At 33.1% G+C, this 19,090-nt stretch overlaps 1 protein-coding gene across 1 annotated transcript; it reads left to right on the forward strand.

Moving 5' to 3' along the window:
• Positions 1 to 632: 632 nt before the first annotated feature.
• LOC126746935 (uncharacterized) lies at positions 633 to 18,690 on the forward strand. Its single transcript, XM_050455360.1, has 5 exons — positions 633 to 880; positions 15,997 to 16,462; positions 17,371 to 17,855; positions 17,927 to 18,086; positions 18,137 to 18,690. Exons 2-5 carry the CDS (start codon positions 16,011 to 16,013, stop codon positions 18,345 to 18,347), a joined length of 1,308 nt encoding a protein of 435 aa, XP_050311317.1. The 5' UTR covers positions 633 to 880; positions 15,997 to 16,010; the 3' UTR covers positions 18,348 to 18,690.
• Positions 18,691 to 19,090: the final 400 nt, after the last annotated feature.

The raw sequence follows: 19,090 nt of genomic DNA on the forward strand, positions 1-19,090 counted from the left end.
AATCAAAGTGTCTTATGTCCCTTTGAGGCCTTTCTGGGAACATCCGAGCAGTTTTAATTAACTTTTTAAATAAAATTCTAAAGTAGTTTCGTATAATATTAATGCCGGATATTCGGGACCGGTTGGCACGCGTCAGCGGTCCACGGCCGACTTCGCTCGCGATCTATTTACGCGTTTTACAACGAGTGGGACAAGGAGGGAAATATGCGGTCGGCTGTCAAAGTCACGGAACGTCCGAACTCGTCTCGAATTTCTTCATTTATTTAGTTCATTTTAATTGAGGAATTCTAAAGAATGTTGTTTTAATTAAATTTTATTTCTTTTTCAGTATTATTCTTCCTGTTGACGTACAAACGTGTGATTAAATTAAAAATTATTGTATAGGTAAGAACGAGAGGGTCAATAACCTCACTTTATTGAGTATCTAATTAATTAAAAAAATAATAAAAGTGCGATCTCCCGGACTATTTATCTCGGTTAACTAAAAGCCGTTATAACCGGCTGACCGACCCGACTCAGAACAGCTGACGAGCCCGCCCCGAAAACAAACGCGATAAACAAGGACGGAGCGACAACAAAAAACCCAACTTCGCACACGCACACCTTTAGTTCAGTTAAAATTGGCGGGCCGTGTCCTACTTAAGCCCCGTAGGTAGATTGCGGTGCGTCCGGAGGGCCTCGGGGGGCATGCGCCCCTCTATCGATTCAGTTGAGTAGGGTGGTTGAGCTGAGCTGAGCAGCCCCACGCGAGCACAATCGACTCTTCTTCCTCACATTACGGCTCAGCTCAGTCGGGTTTCCGAGTTTTTCGCACGTAGGTGATGAATGCGCGCCGGTTACGGTTTGTCGTGTTAAATAACATCGCGTTATTGTGTCCCTGGTAAGTGTGCTGGCCCTAAAATACACTGTTTTGTTTTTTTATAAGCGTTTATTACTTAGAAAAACAATGGACGTCCTGGATGGCGCGCGTTTTATTGAACAAACCATGCGTCAAACGGGAAAGTCGGATCGATACGGCGGCGGTCCGGTTTGCTTTGGGGGGGGGAGGGAGAGGCTTTGGGGAGTTATTGCCAGGTGTATTTAACCCCTTTAATTATTTTGTATCTTCCCTATGTGAATACGGGATGTATTTTAATCATTTTGAGGGTGTTTGAGCCCAGGAAACTTTCTTATTTTAAATGGTTTGTTACGTATTCGAATTCCGTGTGAAATTTTATGATCCACATGAAAAAAAAATCCGGTTTGGCAACACTGTTTTGTGAAAAATAACCATTTGACATAAGCTGCGAACCGTCAAACTTTTTCAATATGGCCGACGATTGGCGCGCAAAAGTTAAAATTCCTAAGATTGTTATCGTTAAGTCACGTGGTTCGGATTGTCTAATTGATGACCCTTATTCGCAATGTTGCCAATTTATTTTCTGTTTTTTTTTTAATCCAAAGGGTTGGCAGCACTGACTTGACGTAGCTGTCATAATATAATAACATTTCTTACAAGCGAGCAGCACTCTTGATTAATACATTTTCTTATTGCTGTCATTTTTGACAATTGACAGTTTTGGCAATACTGAATATTCAACTGGACATTCTACTTTTTGTTTCATGAGAATATTCCAAGTGGTTTTTAAGGTTAAGGGATATGAAGGCCGATTTCTTGAAAATTCTTGTTTGAACTGATTTAAACATTAAATATTATTTTTGGAGAATATTATCCTGAATATACCACTTTTTATTTCATACGAATATTCCAATTAGTTTCCAAGATATTGTACCTCAAAGTGAGTAGTCACCTTAAGGATCAAGCAGTGTCCTTGGACAGCACTGCCTAAAAGCGTTGATATATTAAGAATCTTTGTGGCAAAGGCTTTGAAAATTAACGTAATTTTTAGGGAATATTCCACTTTTTATTGAATTGAAATATTCTCATTATTTTTCAAGATATCGTACTTTAAAGTGTCCAGATCCTCAAGGTGACCACTCGTGGAAGAACGAACATTGTCCTTGGATAGCACTGCCTAAAAAAGCTGATATCTTTAGAATTTTTGTTTGAACTTACTGGAATAGTAAATATTATTTTTAGGGAATAGTCTCCTGAACATTCCACTTTTTACTTCATAAGAATATTCTCATTAGTTTTCAAGATATTACGCTTTGAAGTGAGTGGTCACCTTGAACACAAAGAGTGCCCTTGGGCTGCCTAGAAAAGCTGATATCTTGAGAACTCTTGTTTAAACTGGCTTGAACATTGAATAGTATTTATAGGAAATATTCTCCTGAATATTCCACTTTTTATTTCATCAGAATATTCTTATTAGTTTTCAAGATATTACGCTTTGAAGTGAGTGGTCACCTTGAACACAAAGAGTGCCCTTGGGCTGCCTAAAAAAGCTAATATCTTGAGAACTTTTGTTTTAACTAGCTTGAATATTAAACATTATTTGTAGGAAATATTCTCCTGAAGATTCCACTTTTTATTTCATCAGAATATTCTTATTTGTTTTCAAGATATTGTACTTCAAAGTGAGTGGTCCTCTTGAGAATCATGCAGTTTTCTTGGACCCAACTGCCTAAAAGGACTGATACCTTGATAATTTTTTTCTTAACTGGTTTGAACATTAAACATTATTTTTAAAGAATATTCTCGTGAATATTTTACTTTTTATATCATGAAAATATTCCGAGCAGTTTTTAAGATTTTGGAGATTAAAGTGAATGGTTACCTTATAGTTCAAAGATTGTTTTTGGACAGCAGTGCTTAAAAACGTTTATATCTTGAAAAATATTGTTTAAACCGATTCGAGTATTAAACATTATTTTTGAGGAATATTGTACTGAACCTTCTGATTTTTATTTCATGAGAATATTCCAAGTAGTTTTTAAGATTTTGGGGTTTGAAGTGACTGGACACCTGAAAGTTCAAAGATTGTTTTTGGACAGCAGTGCTTAAACACGCTTATATCTTAAAAAATATTGTTTAAACTGGTTCGAGTATTAAACATTATTTTTAGGGAATATTCCACTGAACCTTCTACTTTTTATTTCATAAGAATATTCTTATTAGTTTTCAAGATATTGTACTTCAAAGTGAGTGGTCCTCTTGAGAATCATGCAGTTTTCTTGGACCCCACTGCCTAAAAGGGCTGGTACCTTGAGAATTTTTGTTTGAACTGGTTCGAACATTAAACATTATTTCTGAGGAATATTGTACTGAACCTTCTGCTTTTTATTTCATGAGAATATTCCAAGTAGTTTTTGAGATTTTGGGGTTTGAAGTGACTGGTCACCTTGAGGATCGGACAGTGTCCTTGACACGCAATGCCTAAAAGGGCTGATAACTTCATAACTCTTGTTTGAACTGGTGTGAACATTATACATTAATTATATGGAATATTGTCCTGAACATTCCATTCTTTGTTTCACACGAATATTCTCATTAGTTTTTAAGATATTGTACCTTAAAGTTGGTGGTAACCTTGTTTTTGGACACCACCTGGATCCATTTGGAATTTAACTGATATATGGAGTACTTGGTGCCTTTTTAACTTCTTTGTTAACTTAAAGGGTTGGCAACCCTGTATTGGCGTGGGGTTAATATATGTTTTTATTACGTAATTTTACAAGAAAAAAAAGAGATATAAAATAAGGCAAAAGAAAGAGGAGAGATAATTAAGGTGTCTTGGAATTTTTTTTTGGCAATGCTGTTTTTAGCGTTGTACTTATTGACATTGTTGCACTCAGAATTCCATACAATATACAGGGGGTGTCATATAAAATAACAAAGTTGGCAACATTTGAAAGTTAGCAAAGACCTTCTTCTTCCGCCTACCTAACCTAACTGTACTTTTTCACCTTTTATGCTCGGTCTTTTGTGAAGATTTTAGGGCGAATACCTCGGCCGATAATTCGCTACCTGTTCGGGCCTTATTAGGGTTCTCAAAGGGCCATTAGGTCCTATATTCTTAACTTAAGGTACTGGATATTTTGTCACTTGTTTTATGAGTAGTAATTCATGTTTGTAATTTCAGGCAGTCGAGTCTAGGTCATAGACTGATCCCTATGACGTATGTATGCCCAATTGCCTGGAATAGTAAAATCACTTTATCCCAACTGCCTGGAATAAAATACTAATTTTTTAATGCCAAAATTTGTCTGTGACGTAAGTTTAACTTTTAAGGCATTGTTTTTGACCCCGTGAGTTTTCTATATAACCATATAATAAATTTGACCTTTATTGAGAAAACTAGTCACTTAGTTTACCAAGTGACTTTTTTAATTATATAAGCCGTTTTTCAGCATCGTTCTCTTTGCCCTAGTTGATGCTAATTATAATTTTCTATTTATTGATGTTGGTGTTCAAGGAAGAATCTCAGACGGAGGAATTTTTAAAAACACAGAGTTGTATGAACGTCTTCAAAATAATGCTTTAAATTTGCCATTACCAAAATCATACGTAATTTTAGGAGACGAAGCGTTTGCCCTGGCTGATAATTTAATGAAACCTTATTCAGGAATTTATGAAAAAGGTTCAATACAAAGAATTTTCAATTACAGGTTGAGTCGAGCACGCCGAGTAGTGGAAAATGCTTTTGGCATCTGTCTTTAGAGTTTTAAGAAAACCAATGCTTCTAGAGCCACATAAAGCAGAATTAGTTGTGATGACTTACCTTAGGACGCAAAAGTAACTCTTCAGCAAATATTTATTGTCCACAAGGAGCCCTGGATAGTGAAGTAGAAGGGAAAGTTAGTCCTGGTGCTTGCAGAGATGATACTGAAATGTTGTCCCTGACTAATATTAAAAAAAGTTCAATTTTCGAAAAATTATGTAAAATACTTTTAAATTTGCACTTAAAGGGAGCATCTATTACAAAAATAAAAACTATCAAATGTCCCATAGATTTTGGGAAAATTGAGTTTTTTATTTTAGACTTTTTTGGGATTTTCTCCCACTGTATGAAAAATAACATTAAGATTTCTTTTTCTAAGCATACTCCTCGTTATTCCAAGCAACTTTTACTTAACCCATATTTCTATTAAACCCATAGATTTTGCATAAAAAAATAAAATCCATATAATTTTTTCAACTCAGGTACCCCTAGTTTTTACGAGGTTTTCTATTTTTTCCTGGGTTTCCTATGGGAAATGGAAGATTTTATCATAAGACTTTTTTGATCATCTCTTCACGCTGAATAGGCAGAACAAAGAATTTTTTCATTTCGCCTAATTTAATTTTTTTTATTTTCCAGGCAGTTTCTGGTCCAAAAATCGAAAAGTGTCAATAACTGCTTTATTAGTCGTTTTTCGAAAAATTATGTAAAATGGTTTTAAATTTGCACTTAAAGGGAGCATCTATTACAAAAATAAAAACTATCAAATGTCCCATAGATTTTGAGAAAATTGAGTTTTTTGTTTTAAAATTTCTTGAGATTTTCTCCCATTGTATGGAAAATAACATTAAAATTTCTTTTTCTAAGTATACTCCTCATTATTCCAAGCAACTTTTACTTAATCCATATTTCTATTAAACCCATAGATTTTGCATAAAAAAATAAAATACATATAATTTTTTCAACTCAGGTACCCCTAGTTTTTACGAGGTTTTCTATTTTTTTCTGAGTTTCTTATGGAAATGGAAGGTTCTATCATAAGACTTTTTTGATCATCTCTTCACGCTGAATAGGCAGAACAAAGAATTTTTTCATTTCGCCTAATTTAAATTTTTTTATTTTCCAGGCAGTTTCTGGTCCAAAAATCGAAAAGTGTCAATAACTGCTTTATTAGTCGTTTTTCGAAAAATTATGTAAAACACTTTTAAATTTGCCCTTAAAGGGAGCTTCCATAACTAAAATAAAAACTATGAAATGTCCCATAGATTTTGAGAAAATTGAGTTTTTTGTTTTAAAGTTTTTTGGCATTTTCTCCCACTGTATGAACAAAAAAATCAAAATTTCTTTTCTAAGGCATAGACCTTATTATTCTAAACAATTTTTATTTAAACCATATTTTCATTAAACCCATAGATTTTTTATAAAAAATTAAAATGGTTTTTTGATGGTCACAGGTACCCCTAGTTTTTATGGAATATTTTTAATTTTTCCTGGCTTTCCTGCAGAAAATAAAAGATTTTGTCATAAGACTTTTTTTATTATCTTTTCATGCCCTATATATAGACAAAAGAATTTTTTAATTCAGTCTACTTTTAATTTTTCTTATTTTCCAGGCAGTTCTGGTACGAAAATCGAAAAGTGTCAATAACTGCTTTACTAGTCGTTTTTTGAAAAATTATGTAAAACACTTTTAAATTTGCACTTAAAGGGAGCATCTATTACAAAAATAAAAACTATCAAATGTCCCATAGATTTTGAGAAAATTGAGTTTTTTGTTTTAAAGTTTTTTGAGATTTTCTCCCATTGTATGGAAAATAACATTAAAATTTCTTTTTCTAAGTATACTCCTCGTTATTCCAAGCAACTTTTACTTAACCCATATTTCTATTAAACCCATAGATTTTGCATAAAAAAATAAAATCCATATAATTTTTTCAACTGAGGTACCCCTAGTTTTTACGAGATTTTCTATTTTTTCCTGAGTTTCCTATGGGAAATGGAAGATTTTATCATAAGACTTTTTTGATCATCTCTTCACGCTGAATAAGGAGCACAAATAATTTTTTCATTTTGCCTAATTTAATTTTTTTTATTTTCCAGGCAGTTTCTGGTCCAAAAATCGAAAAGTGTCAATAACTGCTTTATTAGTCGTTTTTCGAAAAATTATGTAAAACACTTTTAAATTTGCCCTTAAAGGGAGCTTCCATTACTAAAATAAAAACTATGAAATGTCCCATAGATTTTGGGAAAATTGAGTTTTTTGTTTTAAAGTTTTTTGGCATTTTCTCCCACTGTATGAACAAAAAAATCAAAATTTCTTTTCCAAGGCATAGACCTTATTATTCTAAACAACTTTTATTTAAATCATATTTTCATTAAACCTATAGATTTTTCATAAAAAATTAAAATGGTTTTTTGATGGTCACAGGTACCCCTAGTTTTTATGGAATATTTTTAATTTTTCCTGGCTTTCCTGCAGAAAATAAAAGATTTTGTCATAAGACTTTTTTTATTATCTTTTCATGCCCTATATATAGACAAAATAATTTTTTAATTCGGTCTACTTTTAATTTTTCTTATTTTCCAGGCAGTTCTGGTACGAAAATCAAAAAGTGTCAATAACTGCTTTATTAGTCGTTTTTCGAAAAATTATGTAAAACACTTTTAAATTTGCACTTAAAGGGAGCATCTATTACAAAAATAAAAACTATCAAATGTCCCATAGATTTTGGGAAAATTGAGTTTTTTATTTTAGACTTTTTTGGGATTTTCTCCCACTGTATGAAAAATAACATTAAGATTTCTTTTTCTAAGCATACTCCTCGTTATTCCAAGCAACTTTTACTTAACCCATATTTCTATTAAACCCATAGATTTTGCATAAAAAAATAAAATCCATATAATTTTTTCAACTCAGGTACCCCTAGTTTTTACGAGGTTTTCTATTTTTTCCTGAGTTTCTTATGGGAAATGGAAGGTTCTATCATAAGACTTTTTTGATCATCTCTTCACGCTAAATAGGCAGAACAAAGAATTTTTTCATTTTGCCTAATTTAATTTTTTTTATTTTCCAGGCAGTTTCTGGTCCAAAAATCGAAAAGCGTCAATAACTGCTCTATTAGTCGTTTTTCGAAAAATTATGTAAAACACTTTTAAATTTGCCCTTAAAGGGAGCTTCCATAACTAAAATAAAAACTATGAAATGTCCCATAGATTTTGAGAAAATTGAGTTTTTTGTTTTAAAGTTTTTTGGCATTTTCTCCCACTGTATGAACAAAAAAATCAAAATTTCTTTTCTAAGGCATAGACCTTATTATTCTAAACAACTTTTATTTAAACCATATTTTCATTAAACCCATAGATTTTTTATAAAAAATTAAAATGGTTTTTTGATGGTCACAGGTACCCCTAGTTTTTATGGAATATTTTTAATTTTTCCTGGCTTTCCTGCAGAAAATAAAAGATTTTGTCATAAGACTTTTTTTATTATCTTTTCATGCCCTATATATAGACAAAAGAATTTTTTAATTCAGTCTACTTTTAATTTTTCTTATTTTCCAGGCAGTTCTGGTACGAAAATCGAAAAGTGTCAATAACTGCTTTACTAGTCGTTTTTTGAAAAATTATGTAAAACACTTTTAAATTTGCACTTAAAGGGAGCATCTATTACAAAAATAAAAACTATCAAATGTCCCATAGATTTTGAGAAAATTGAGTTTTTTGTTTTAAAGTTTTTTGAGATTTTCTCCCATTGTATGGAAAATAACATTAAAATTTCTTTTTCTAAGTATACTCCTCGTTATTCCAAGCAACTTTTACTTAACCCATATTTCTATTAAACCCATAGATTTTGCATAAAAAAATAAAATCCATATAATTTTTTCAACTGAGGTACCCCTAGTTTTTACGAGATTTTCTATTTTTTCCTGAGTTTCCTATGGGAAATGGAAGATTTTATCATAAGACTTTTTTGATCATCTCTTCACGCTGAATAAGGAGCACAAATAATTTTTTCATTTTGCCTAATTTAATTTTTTTTATTTTCCAGGCAGTTTCTGGTCCAAAAATCGAAAAGTGTCAATAACTGCTTTATTAGTCGTTTTTCGAAAAATTATGTAAAACACTTTTAAATTTGCCCTTAAAGGGAGCTTCCATTACTAAAATAAAAACTATGAAATGTCCCATAGATTTTGGGAAAATTGAGTTTTTTGTTTTAAAGTTTTTTGGCATTTTCTCCCACTGTATGAACAAAAAAATCAAAATTTCTTTTCCAAGGCATAGACCTTATTATTCTAAACAACTTTTATTTAAATCATATTTTCATTAAACCTATAGATTTTTCATAAAAAATTAAAATGGTTTTTTGATGGTCACAGGTACCCCTAGTTTTTATGGAATATTTTTAATTTTTCCTGGCTTTCCTGCAGAAAATAAAAGATTTTGTCATAAGACTTTTTTTATTATCTTTTCATGCCCTATATATAGACAAAATAATTTTTTAATTCGGTCTACTTTTAATTTTTCTTATTTTCCAGGCAGTTCTGGTACGAAAATCAAAAAGTGTCAATAACTGCTTTATTAGTCGTTTTTCGAAAAATTATGTAAAACACTTTTAAATTTGCACTTAAAGGGAGCATCTATTACAAAAATAAAAACTATGAAATGTCCCATAGATTTTGAGAAAATTGAGTTTTCTGTTTTAGAATTTTTTGGGATTTTCTCCCACTGTATGGCAAATAAGATCAAAATTTCTTTTCCTGAGCAAAGTCTGCAAAAATTCCTCAGGAAATTCGTGAAGAATTTGCAGCATATTGTTCCAGCAATGGAGCTATTCCATGGCAAAATGAACGTGCTTAGCTAAACGTACAGTGTTAGTGTTTTTGTAAAGAATGAGTTTTCGCTTGTAAAATAAAAAATATTTTTCACCTCTGAATCTTCTATTTGGGAATGAGTCATCTTTTTTGCTACTGCTGACAGATTTCCTGCATTCAATCTTATCCATAAGAAATCCAAATGCCTCATAGGCAAACCAGTGGCTTGTGTGTACCTCCTTCCGCCCTGCAAATTTTCAGTTTTATTGTTGGCCATCCTTATTAATCGTAAGCCTGGACAACTTCATTTAGAAGAGAAAGAGACAAAGAAACTCAAAGTTTGGGAACAGGAAAATGTCTGTATATTTAGTCCTGTTGAACATCAAAGTTGGATGAGCTTCCAGCATTATCGCTTTCGAGTGCAGTTTTTTGTGTTTTTAATCGTAAGCCTGGATCCACATGGGTACGTGATCACGGATCCGTTGCAAGCACGTAACTGCTCTCGACCAATAAGGGTTTGTTATGGTTAATTGCCATGTTAACCTGCAAATCACAAAGAAAACAATAAAAACGAATTTCTTGGAAATAAAGCTAAACGTATCACCTATTTCGAAGACACTTTTTGGAGAGCTGTCAAACAGCGGCTAAGATAACGTTTACGTCTATATTAATAATAATAATAATAATAATGTTTCTTTATTTAGCATCATGCTACAAAAAATTACAAAGAAAGAAAATTTTAGAATATAACTAAAAATAAAAAGGAAAATTTAAATGGCATATAGTAAACTAACAAATAGGTATTATAGGTATAAGTATAAATTATACCAACAAGTGACAACAGATAATTTAAAAAATATATATATAAAACTTAAAACTATCATAAATTTGAAACAATAAAATTTAAGACCTTAACTAAGATAAAAAAAAAAAATAAAATATGTAAATATAAAAAATTTAAAACCTAATCTAGAGCCTAAAAAATTTAAAATTTAAAAATATAAAACCTTAAACCAAATTAAAAGAGTAAAGATAAAATAATAAAACACAAAGCAATACAACCAAAATAAAACATTTATACCTTATACCTATACAATATAATATAATTTAATTTCTTGGGATGGAATATATATATCTTTTTAATGTTTTTCTAAATGTGACTAGGCTTTCACTGTTCTTTAAATGTATTGGCAATTCGTTAAAATATTTGAGGCCTTTATGGAGAATGGTATTTGTCATTCTGTCTGAAGTATGTCTCCCCATTAGTACAAAATCCCCTCGCTGTCTGGTAGCATAGTTATGCAAATCACTAAATATTGTGATTTTTTCGCAAATATATTCTGGTAGCAATTTATTTTTTAATTTAAAAACAAACATACATGTATTAAACAATATTTTTTGTTTTACTGCCAAAATATTTAGGACATTTAGCATATTATCCACCGGTGTATATCTATTACATTTTAGTATGACCCTCATGGCTCTGTTTTGTATGATTTGAAGTCTATTGATCTTGTAATCCGGAACACCAAACAGGAGTGCAGAACAAAAATCTAAATGCGGCACAATAATACTATTATAGATTAATAATTTTGTTTGATAGGTTTTTGCCAATTCTCGATAAAAAATTAATTTTTTTTGACATTTTGCGTGTTATGCTGTCTATATGCGAATAAAAATTCAAATGTGGAGCAAAAATAACACCCAGATATTTAATTTCTCTTTGGTAGGAAATTGCTTCATTATTAATTTTGATATTTATTGTATTTAAATTAACTTCATTTAATCTAATTTTATTTCCAAATAAACAAAATTTTGTTTTAGCCGCATTAATGCTCAAGTTATTATCACACAACCATCTATATATATTATTTAAATCAAAATTTAGATCGTCTTGCATTTTATTTACATCTTTGCCCACAACATACAGCATAGTGTCATCCGCAAATAATACTGAATTACTTCTACTCATTACCTTAACAATATCATTTATATACATAAGGAACAAAATTGGGCCCAACACAGTGCCTTGAGGAACACCATGAACAATTTCTTTTGCAAGAGACAAATTATTTTTAAACTTGACCACTTGCTTTCTGTTATGTAAATACGACTTAAACCAATTTAGAACCGTACCTCTTATACCCATTTTTTCCATTTTAAGAAGTAAAATATTTCGATTTACTGTCTCAAAGGCTCTTCTAAAATCCAAGAAAATTGCCAAAACAAAATTTCCCTTATCTATTTCTCTATTAAAATTATCACAGATGTTAACTATCACAGATTCGCAAGAATGTTGAGGTCGAAACCCTGACTGATTTTTTGTTAAAATTTTATTATTATCGCAGTAAGTTTGTAGTTGGGTTTTTACAGTTAGCTCTAGAAGTTTTTCGTAAACTGGTACAGTATTTATAGGCCTAAATTCACTTGCCTGCTTTGTGTTTGAAACCTTAGGAACCGGTAAGATAGTAGAGACCTTCCAATTTTCTGGGAATTCACCATTTTGAAGCGATGTATTAATTATGTCTAACACACGGTTGCCTACAATATTAAATACATCTACAAGAACCTTTTTTGAGATACCACTTTCCCCTCCTTTAACATTTTTCATATTTTTTAATAGACACCTAGTTTCACTCATAGTGGTATTTTCAAATTTATCCCATATAGTATACGTTGATATATTATCAACTGTATTTTCTAAAACTGAAAGTTTGGGTAAAATATCTACAATTTGATCTACGCTATTAATAAAGTATTTATTAAATTTATCTGCTATGTCCAACTCCTCAGTAAATGTCTGGCCCTCAAATACAACCTCATTTGGTAATACGGAATTTTTACCCGGTAGAAGGCTTTTAAGATTTTTCCAAAGCTCTACAGAATTATTTTTATTTTCATCTATAGCTTCGCGAAAATATTTATCTTTTTCTATTTTTATTTTATTCACTATTTGATTTCTTATCCTTTTATAACTATCCCATAAATATGTAGTGCCCTCCTGAATTGCCCTTACATATAACTTGTCCCTATTTTCCATTAGCTGTAAGATATCACAAGTTATCCATTTTTTATTTTTATATTTTTGGCTAACACATATTTTTAACTTGGGACACATTACATTTAAAATATTTTCTATATCTAAAACAAAAGAATTTGCCAAGATATTTACATCTGCTATATTATTGTTCCATGACCTGTCAGACAAGCAGTTTTGTAAAGTTTCTGTATGATAATGTTTCATGGACCGATGGTAGAATGTATTTTTTTCTTTTTCGTCGTTTGTGTTTGGAAGGCATACAGACACAATAGAGTGATCACTAATTTTTGGTGTGTGATGAACCTGAACCAATAAATTTTTATCATTTGATATAATAAAGTCAATCAAGGTGCTACTGTTGTTTGTTATTCTTGTAGAAGTGTTGACTAGTTGAGTGAATCCAGACCTATATATACTATTTAATATTTTTTCACCATAAAAGGAGTATTTTGTTAAATCAAAATTAAAGTCACCAGCTATAATATTTATGCCCTCAATGCTACTTACTTGGTCCAAATAGTTTGAAAAATATTCGATAAACCTCGCATCTCTATTGTTAGGGGGGTGATACAAAACACTACAAAGATACTTGGATCCATTAAGAAATATTTCTATACTAACATTCCATACATACTCTTCCACACATTCTAATGTTACTCGCTTATATTTAATATCTTTCCTTATCAAAATCATTACACCGCCTGTTCTTCTATTAGTTGTGGTACATTGTTCTAAGAAATAGCCATCCACTTCCAGTTCACACATTTCTTCCTCAGAAGATACATGAGTTTCAGATAATAGCAAGATCCTTGGTTTCCAACAATTTATTAATAAAACTATATTATCCTTGTTATTAAGATACCCCTGACAATTCAAATAAACCACATTTGAATTTTTATCAATATCTCTATCTAATTGCTACTTTAAATATTTACCCCTTTGAAGATTTTCGAGCCTTTGATATGTCGCACACTTCTTAACATCCCAAACCACATGATCAACCTCAACTTTCAAACCATATTTTTGATTAGCGGTAATACAATTAATACACTTAGGATTACCTTCCAAACAATCTTTACCATCATGGTTACCAGTACATTTTGGACAAACTATGCTACCAGTGCAATCCTTCATAACATGACCATATTTGCAACATTTAAAGCATCGTATCATACCATAATCATTATAAACCCAGCAACGGTTCCATCCTATATTAATTTTTTGCCTATCTATTATGAAATTATAACTATCAATATCTACCTCAAATATAATATTGCATTTTTTATTTATAGGTTTAGTTTTACGAACAATTTTTATATTAAAGTTTTTGCATGCAGATTTGAGTTCATTTTGCCTAATTACCTTATTAATAATTTCTTCATCACTGCTATTTAATTCACTCTCATCCACCCCGACTACTTTTATTCTGTTTTCCTTTATAGTTGGTTTAACAACAGTATAATTTTCTCCCAGTTTCCTCTGAATAGTTGACTGCACCCTGGTTATTTCCTTTTCTTCTCCACAATCAAGAATCACACCTCCATTTTTTGTATTCCTTCCCATTGAGATCCCAATACCTATGTCAGCAGGATCAACTTTATTTCTTAAATCCTCTTTAATCTTTTTTGCATCTTTGGTTTCACCCTTTTGTTGTACTACAAGAATGTTACTATTTTTTTTTAGAACATTTGAATAGGTTTTAGACTCCAAAGTTGAAGGTGTTGAAGTCTGACGATTTTTTAAACCAGCTATTTCCTTCCTTAACTCTTTATTCTCCTTCAATAGCATATCCATTTTTTCAGTCAACAAATTAGTTTTATCAACCAACAGCCCTAGAGTTTGACTCATAGTTTCAATAGTGTTTTGATCAATAAAAGCCTCCTCTACTCTGCTTCGTTTTCTCGATCGTTCATTTCGATTTATGGTATCGATATCATTATTTACAGGAGTACAATTTTTACATTTCCATGAAGCCTTTTTCATGTGAAAGCCCCTCATGTCAATACTTTCACACTTCCCGTGAAAAAAATTTTTGCAACTCGTACATTGCACGGCAGATTTTAAATCATCAAAAGGTACTTCACATATAACGCAACTGTTAGGGTCAAAACCCTGTTCATCAAAGACACTTGCCATCCTTTAAACTTTCAATTTTGCCTCGATCCGGACCTGTACTGTATATGAAGCATCGCTTTCTTATCAGCACACGCACAATACGCACAATGTATCGTCTCGCTAAATCACCTTATCAGAGACTCGGCAAGCCGTTGAATTTAAAAGTAAACAACGATTGTTTTGGCTTTTTTACTATTTTAGGATAATAATTATGAAATGGATTTATCACTTACACTTTAAAAACACATAATACAACTGATTTTTAAAATTTTTAACTATATTTAAACACTTTATACTTGAAAAATCAGCGAAAATCTGCGGAACGATATAAACACAACCGTTTTACTCAGTCGCCAGGACCGTTTTTTTAAGCGTAAAAAAATATGGATCTTCGAAAACTGTGTATTGAATAACGGTAATTCAGTTATATTTTTTGTTGGCAACACTGAAAATGTTCAAAGTGACCAACATCGAAAGGACACAACCACTATAAAAAATGACGGTCACCAGGTATATTTATTAGGTTCGTGGTGATTTCCTTCTATAAGTATTTCACGTTTTACTCGAAAACCTTAAGGTAAAGTGAGAAAAGTATAGTTTTTTTTATCAACTATAAAAATTATCTTTTTCTCATACAATTATTTACTACAAATAAACGGTTTTTTATTAACCCTACCTTGCCCCCCCACCCACCCCACACAACTTACCAGTAAGAAATTGGTTACAAAAATCATTGTTTTCTAAAATAATACGCATGAATAAAAGCTAGTTTTGTCATTAATCTAATAACTCAGTTTTTTTATTTAAATTTGATATAATTATATATGTGTATATTAATAAATATTTAATAGAAAATCAGTGCTATTAGATTGGATTTTATTGACAAAAAATGGCGATTTTTCCAAAGAATTCCTTACTGGGCAAATGTGTGGGGTGGGTGGGGGGGGTGCAAGGGTTGTGTTGATGAAAAACAATTTTTTTGCATAAAATATATATTCAAAATTTAATTTATCAACACTGTTTATTTAAATTTTATACATAAATATTTAGTATAAAAACAGCGTTACTAAATTGGATAACATGGACGAAAAACAGTGATTTTTCAGAAGAACTAAATCAAATATTTGACCTGTAATATCAGGGAGTTTAAAAACTAGATATGTAAACCCCATGTCAATTTTCTCCCTTCTGTAAACAAAATCTTACATGATACGCATACGTATATTCTATAGTTTAATAAAAATGTAATTAACGTTAATAGGTGTGTATAAGTCCGGGGTTTTTCTCTCACCCTGTACGGACAGTACCTTTGCCCACTTCAAATTAACCCCCCCGAAAAAACCTGCGCCCGGTACGATCCTTCAAAATGATCAAAACAAATTAAAAAAAAAAAAACTTCAAAAAATAAACCAAAAATCCTCCACAGAAGACGAATAAACGATGGACTTCAGAAACGCCCCGAAGAAGCGTACGACGAACTTCCGGGAGGACGAGACGAAACTGCTGATCCAGCTGTGGGGCTCCCCGACGGTCCAGAACAAGCTGTACCTCACCCATCGTAAGGCGCCCGTGATGCGCCTGATCGCGTTCAATATGGCGAAACACGGGTTCCGTCGCACCCCCGACGAGATCAAAACCCGCATCAGGAACCTGAAGTGCCTTTACCATCGGATCAAGAAGTCGATGGCGACCGGTACCGGGTTGGGTACCGTCGACCCCGACTGGCCCCATTATAAGGCGATGGACGACATCCTGAGTCGCAAGAACGCCCTGAGGCAGAGTCTCGTTTACAACCAGAATTTACTCAGCGAGGTCTGTCAGACCGACATCAAGGAGGAGATTGAGGATATCGAGTTGGACGACGCGGAATCCAATACATCTAATAGTAATTGGTGAGTCTAGGCTAGAATTGAGGGCGGGAGGGAGGTAGTGAGGATCTATAACACACCATGTCATGATTGTTTCGGATGAGCGTGGGGTGGCAGGGTTGTTTCTCAAAGTTGTCCATGAAACAAAAACTGGCACACAAGCGAGTTGCCCCGGGTTACAATCAAACAAAGCAGTTTTCAAAATAAAAAACTGCAATTTTTGAGTGATTTTTTATATCGAATGGCGCGCCCCATGTGTGCGGTTAAAATGGGGAAAAGTTACGACTCCGGATGGGATTCGTAAGTAATTCATCTCAAATTCAATCAAGTCAATTAACGGTTTGCCATGTTACGCCAATGAATGACGTGGTTGCCAATTCGTGCATATTGTCAAAAACATAATACCTGAACTGCTAATACATGTGGCCACATTATCCAAAAATGGCCACTGCCTGGTAGCCGCCATTTTTATAGCGGTTGTGTCTTTTTGATGTTGGTCACTCTGAACATTTTCAGTGTTGCCAATAAAAAATAATTAAATTAAATAACGGTAATGAAGTTGACGTTTGACGTGTGTGTATAGCGGATTGCCTAGTTTTCGGCGATAAGTAAACGACGCTTGGGCATATCGTCTGGAATAGGCGATGCATGTTCCTCATTTTCTTTTTGTAAACATAACCTCTCAAAAACTTTAATTGTTTTGTTTCCCCACAGTTGGCACCACTGAAATTTGTCAGGGTGACCAACATCGAAACGACACAATCAAACAAAATGGCGGCCATAGTAGTGGTCATTGAATTCATTGAATTGACAGTGCAGGTACATTTATTAAGTTCGTGCTTGAGCCCCTCTCTACCTAATTCCAAACACCCATTTAACCTCACATAAAATTTCAATGCATAAAAAATCCCCTTTAAATGTGACGTTTTTAGTTCTGACGACGAATTCGAAGAAAACCCGTCGCTCATGCCCGCCACCATCACCCCAACAATCATAGAAGAACCGGACAAGATCATCCTCCCGATCAAGATCGCCCCGAAACCGTCTCCGGTGCCGCCCCTCTCCGTCCCCATGACAACCGTAGCCGCCTCCACTACTACCACCACCAGCACCACCGCCCCCAGCTTCCCGCGCATCCAAATAGCGCAGAACCTGTTGACGGCGCCGCCCCACAGAGGCCAAACGCAAAACGGACCTCCCCCGGCCACAATTATGACCTCACCGGCGGCAAAAATGGTGATGGGTACGGGAAAAGGAAAGGGGAACATGCCGTTCCCGTTGCTCATATTGCAACCCAATGGGGCGGCGCAGAACGGCATCCAGAAAACGGGACTGACCGCGACGTCAAACCACGGGACCGGACACGGTGCGGGGGTTTTCAAGGTTACCGGGGGTGTGAATAATAATAATAATAATGGTAAGTGTGTTTGCTGTCACTTCCAACTTCGGCAAGAAGCGCCATCTAGTGTCTTGCTTATTTGTTTCTAGAAGTGTCGAGTCTCCTTAAAGAAATGCTGCTGGTGCAAAAGGAGCACCTGGAAATCGAACGGGAGAGGTTACAAGTGGAAAGGCAAAAACTGGAATACGAAAGGGCCGTGGGTTCCCACCTGTTAAACATGGTGCCGGCCCTAAATGATATGTTCCAAAAGTGAGTTTTTTCCCTCAATAGGGTCACAATTCAATTATTGTTTATTTTAGATTTAGTAAAACGTCGGAACCGGAAGACACGAAATTCTTTCCGGAACACCCCAAATACGGCACCAAACGGAAACCGGAAGAGGACGACCCACTGAAAGACACCAAAGTATACAAGCAGACTGTGATAGATGGCATTATAAAAAAATACATGAACGAGGATACCGGAAATAATAACAATGACAGTGGCATTTCGACGAGTGACAGCAGTTAAACGTCACTGTGACAAGTGACACTAGTTAAATGTCACTTTGACAGAAGCATCTGTGATTTGACAGTCACGCTTTGTTTATAATTTAAATTTTAGGTATTTAAAACGGGTTTAATAAGCAAGTAAGATGTTAACTTTGCTAAACGAATACGAGTTTTATCGGGCGATAAGCGTTCTAGTATTTTATTAGCGTTTAAGGGAAAATATTTTCGTTTATTTTGTGATATTTTCGTGTCCATTCCACTTTCGTTTGTGATTTACCAGTATTTTATTTATTTGTAAGTTATTTATTTAAATTATTTTTTTGTACTTATCACGAGTTTAATTAAATAAAGAATTACTTGTATTTGTATTGTTTTTAAATAACAGAGTTACGTTATCATTATAAATTATTCCTAACCTCTAAACGTCCTTTATAGACCTTTCTATACTCCACGCCTTGTCACCTGTCACGTCAAACATTGAACAAGAAATTTTATTGTTATAGGCATTCAATTTTACTACCATCCAGTATTTTAATTATATTTCTACTTATCACGAGAATGAATAAGGAATTACTTGAAATATGGGGATCTATTTAAACTGTTCCTAACCTCTAAGGATCCTTTATAGACCTTTCTATACTAAACGCCTTGTGATATGTCAAAGCATGTCAACTGTCAAACAAGAAAATTGATTTTTATATGCATGCAATTTTAGTACTATTCAGTATTTTACTTATATTTGGAATTTTAATAAAGAATTAT

The sequence above is a fragment of the Anthonomus grandis genome, chromosome 18, assembly GCF_022605725.1.
Source record: "Anthonomus grandis grandis chromosome 18, icAntGran1.3, whole genome shotgun sequence".
Taxonomy (NCBI): domain Eukaryota; kingdom Metazoa; phylum Arthropoda; class Insecta; order Coleoptera; family Curculionidae; genus Anthonomus; species Anthonomus grandis.

Excerpts from the sequence above, each read along its gene's own strand:
- LOC126746935 (XM_050455360.1), top strand. The coding sequence starts at position 16,011 with ATGGACTTCAGAAACGCCCCGAAGAAGCGTACGACGAACTTCCGGGAG. Across the intron at positions 17,856-17,926 it reads GAATAATAATAATAATAATG|AAGTGTCGAGTCTCCTTAAA; the intron begins GTAAGTGTGTTT and ends ATTTGTTTCTAG. Across the intron at positions 18,087-18,136 it reads CTAAATGATATGTTCCAAAA|ATTTAGTAAAACGTCGGAAC; the intron begins GTGAGTTTTTTC and ends TGTTTATTTTAG.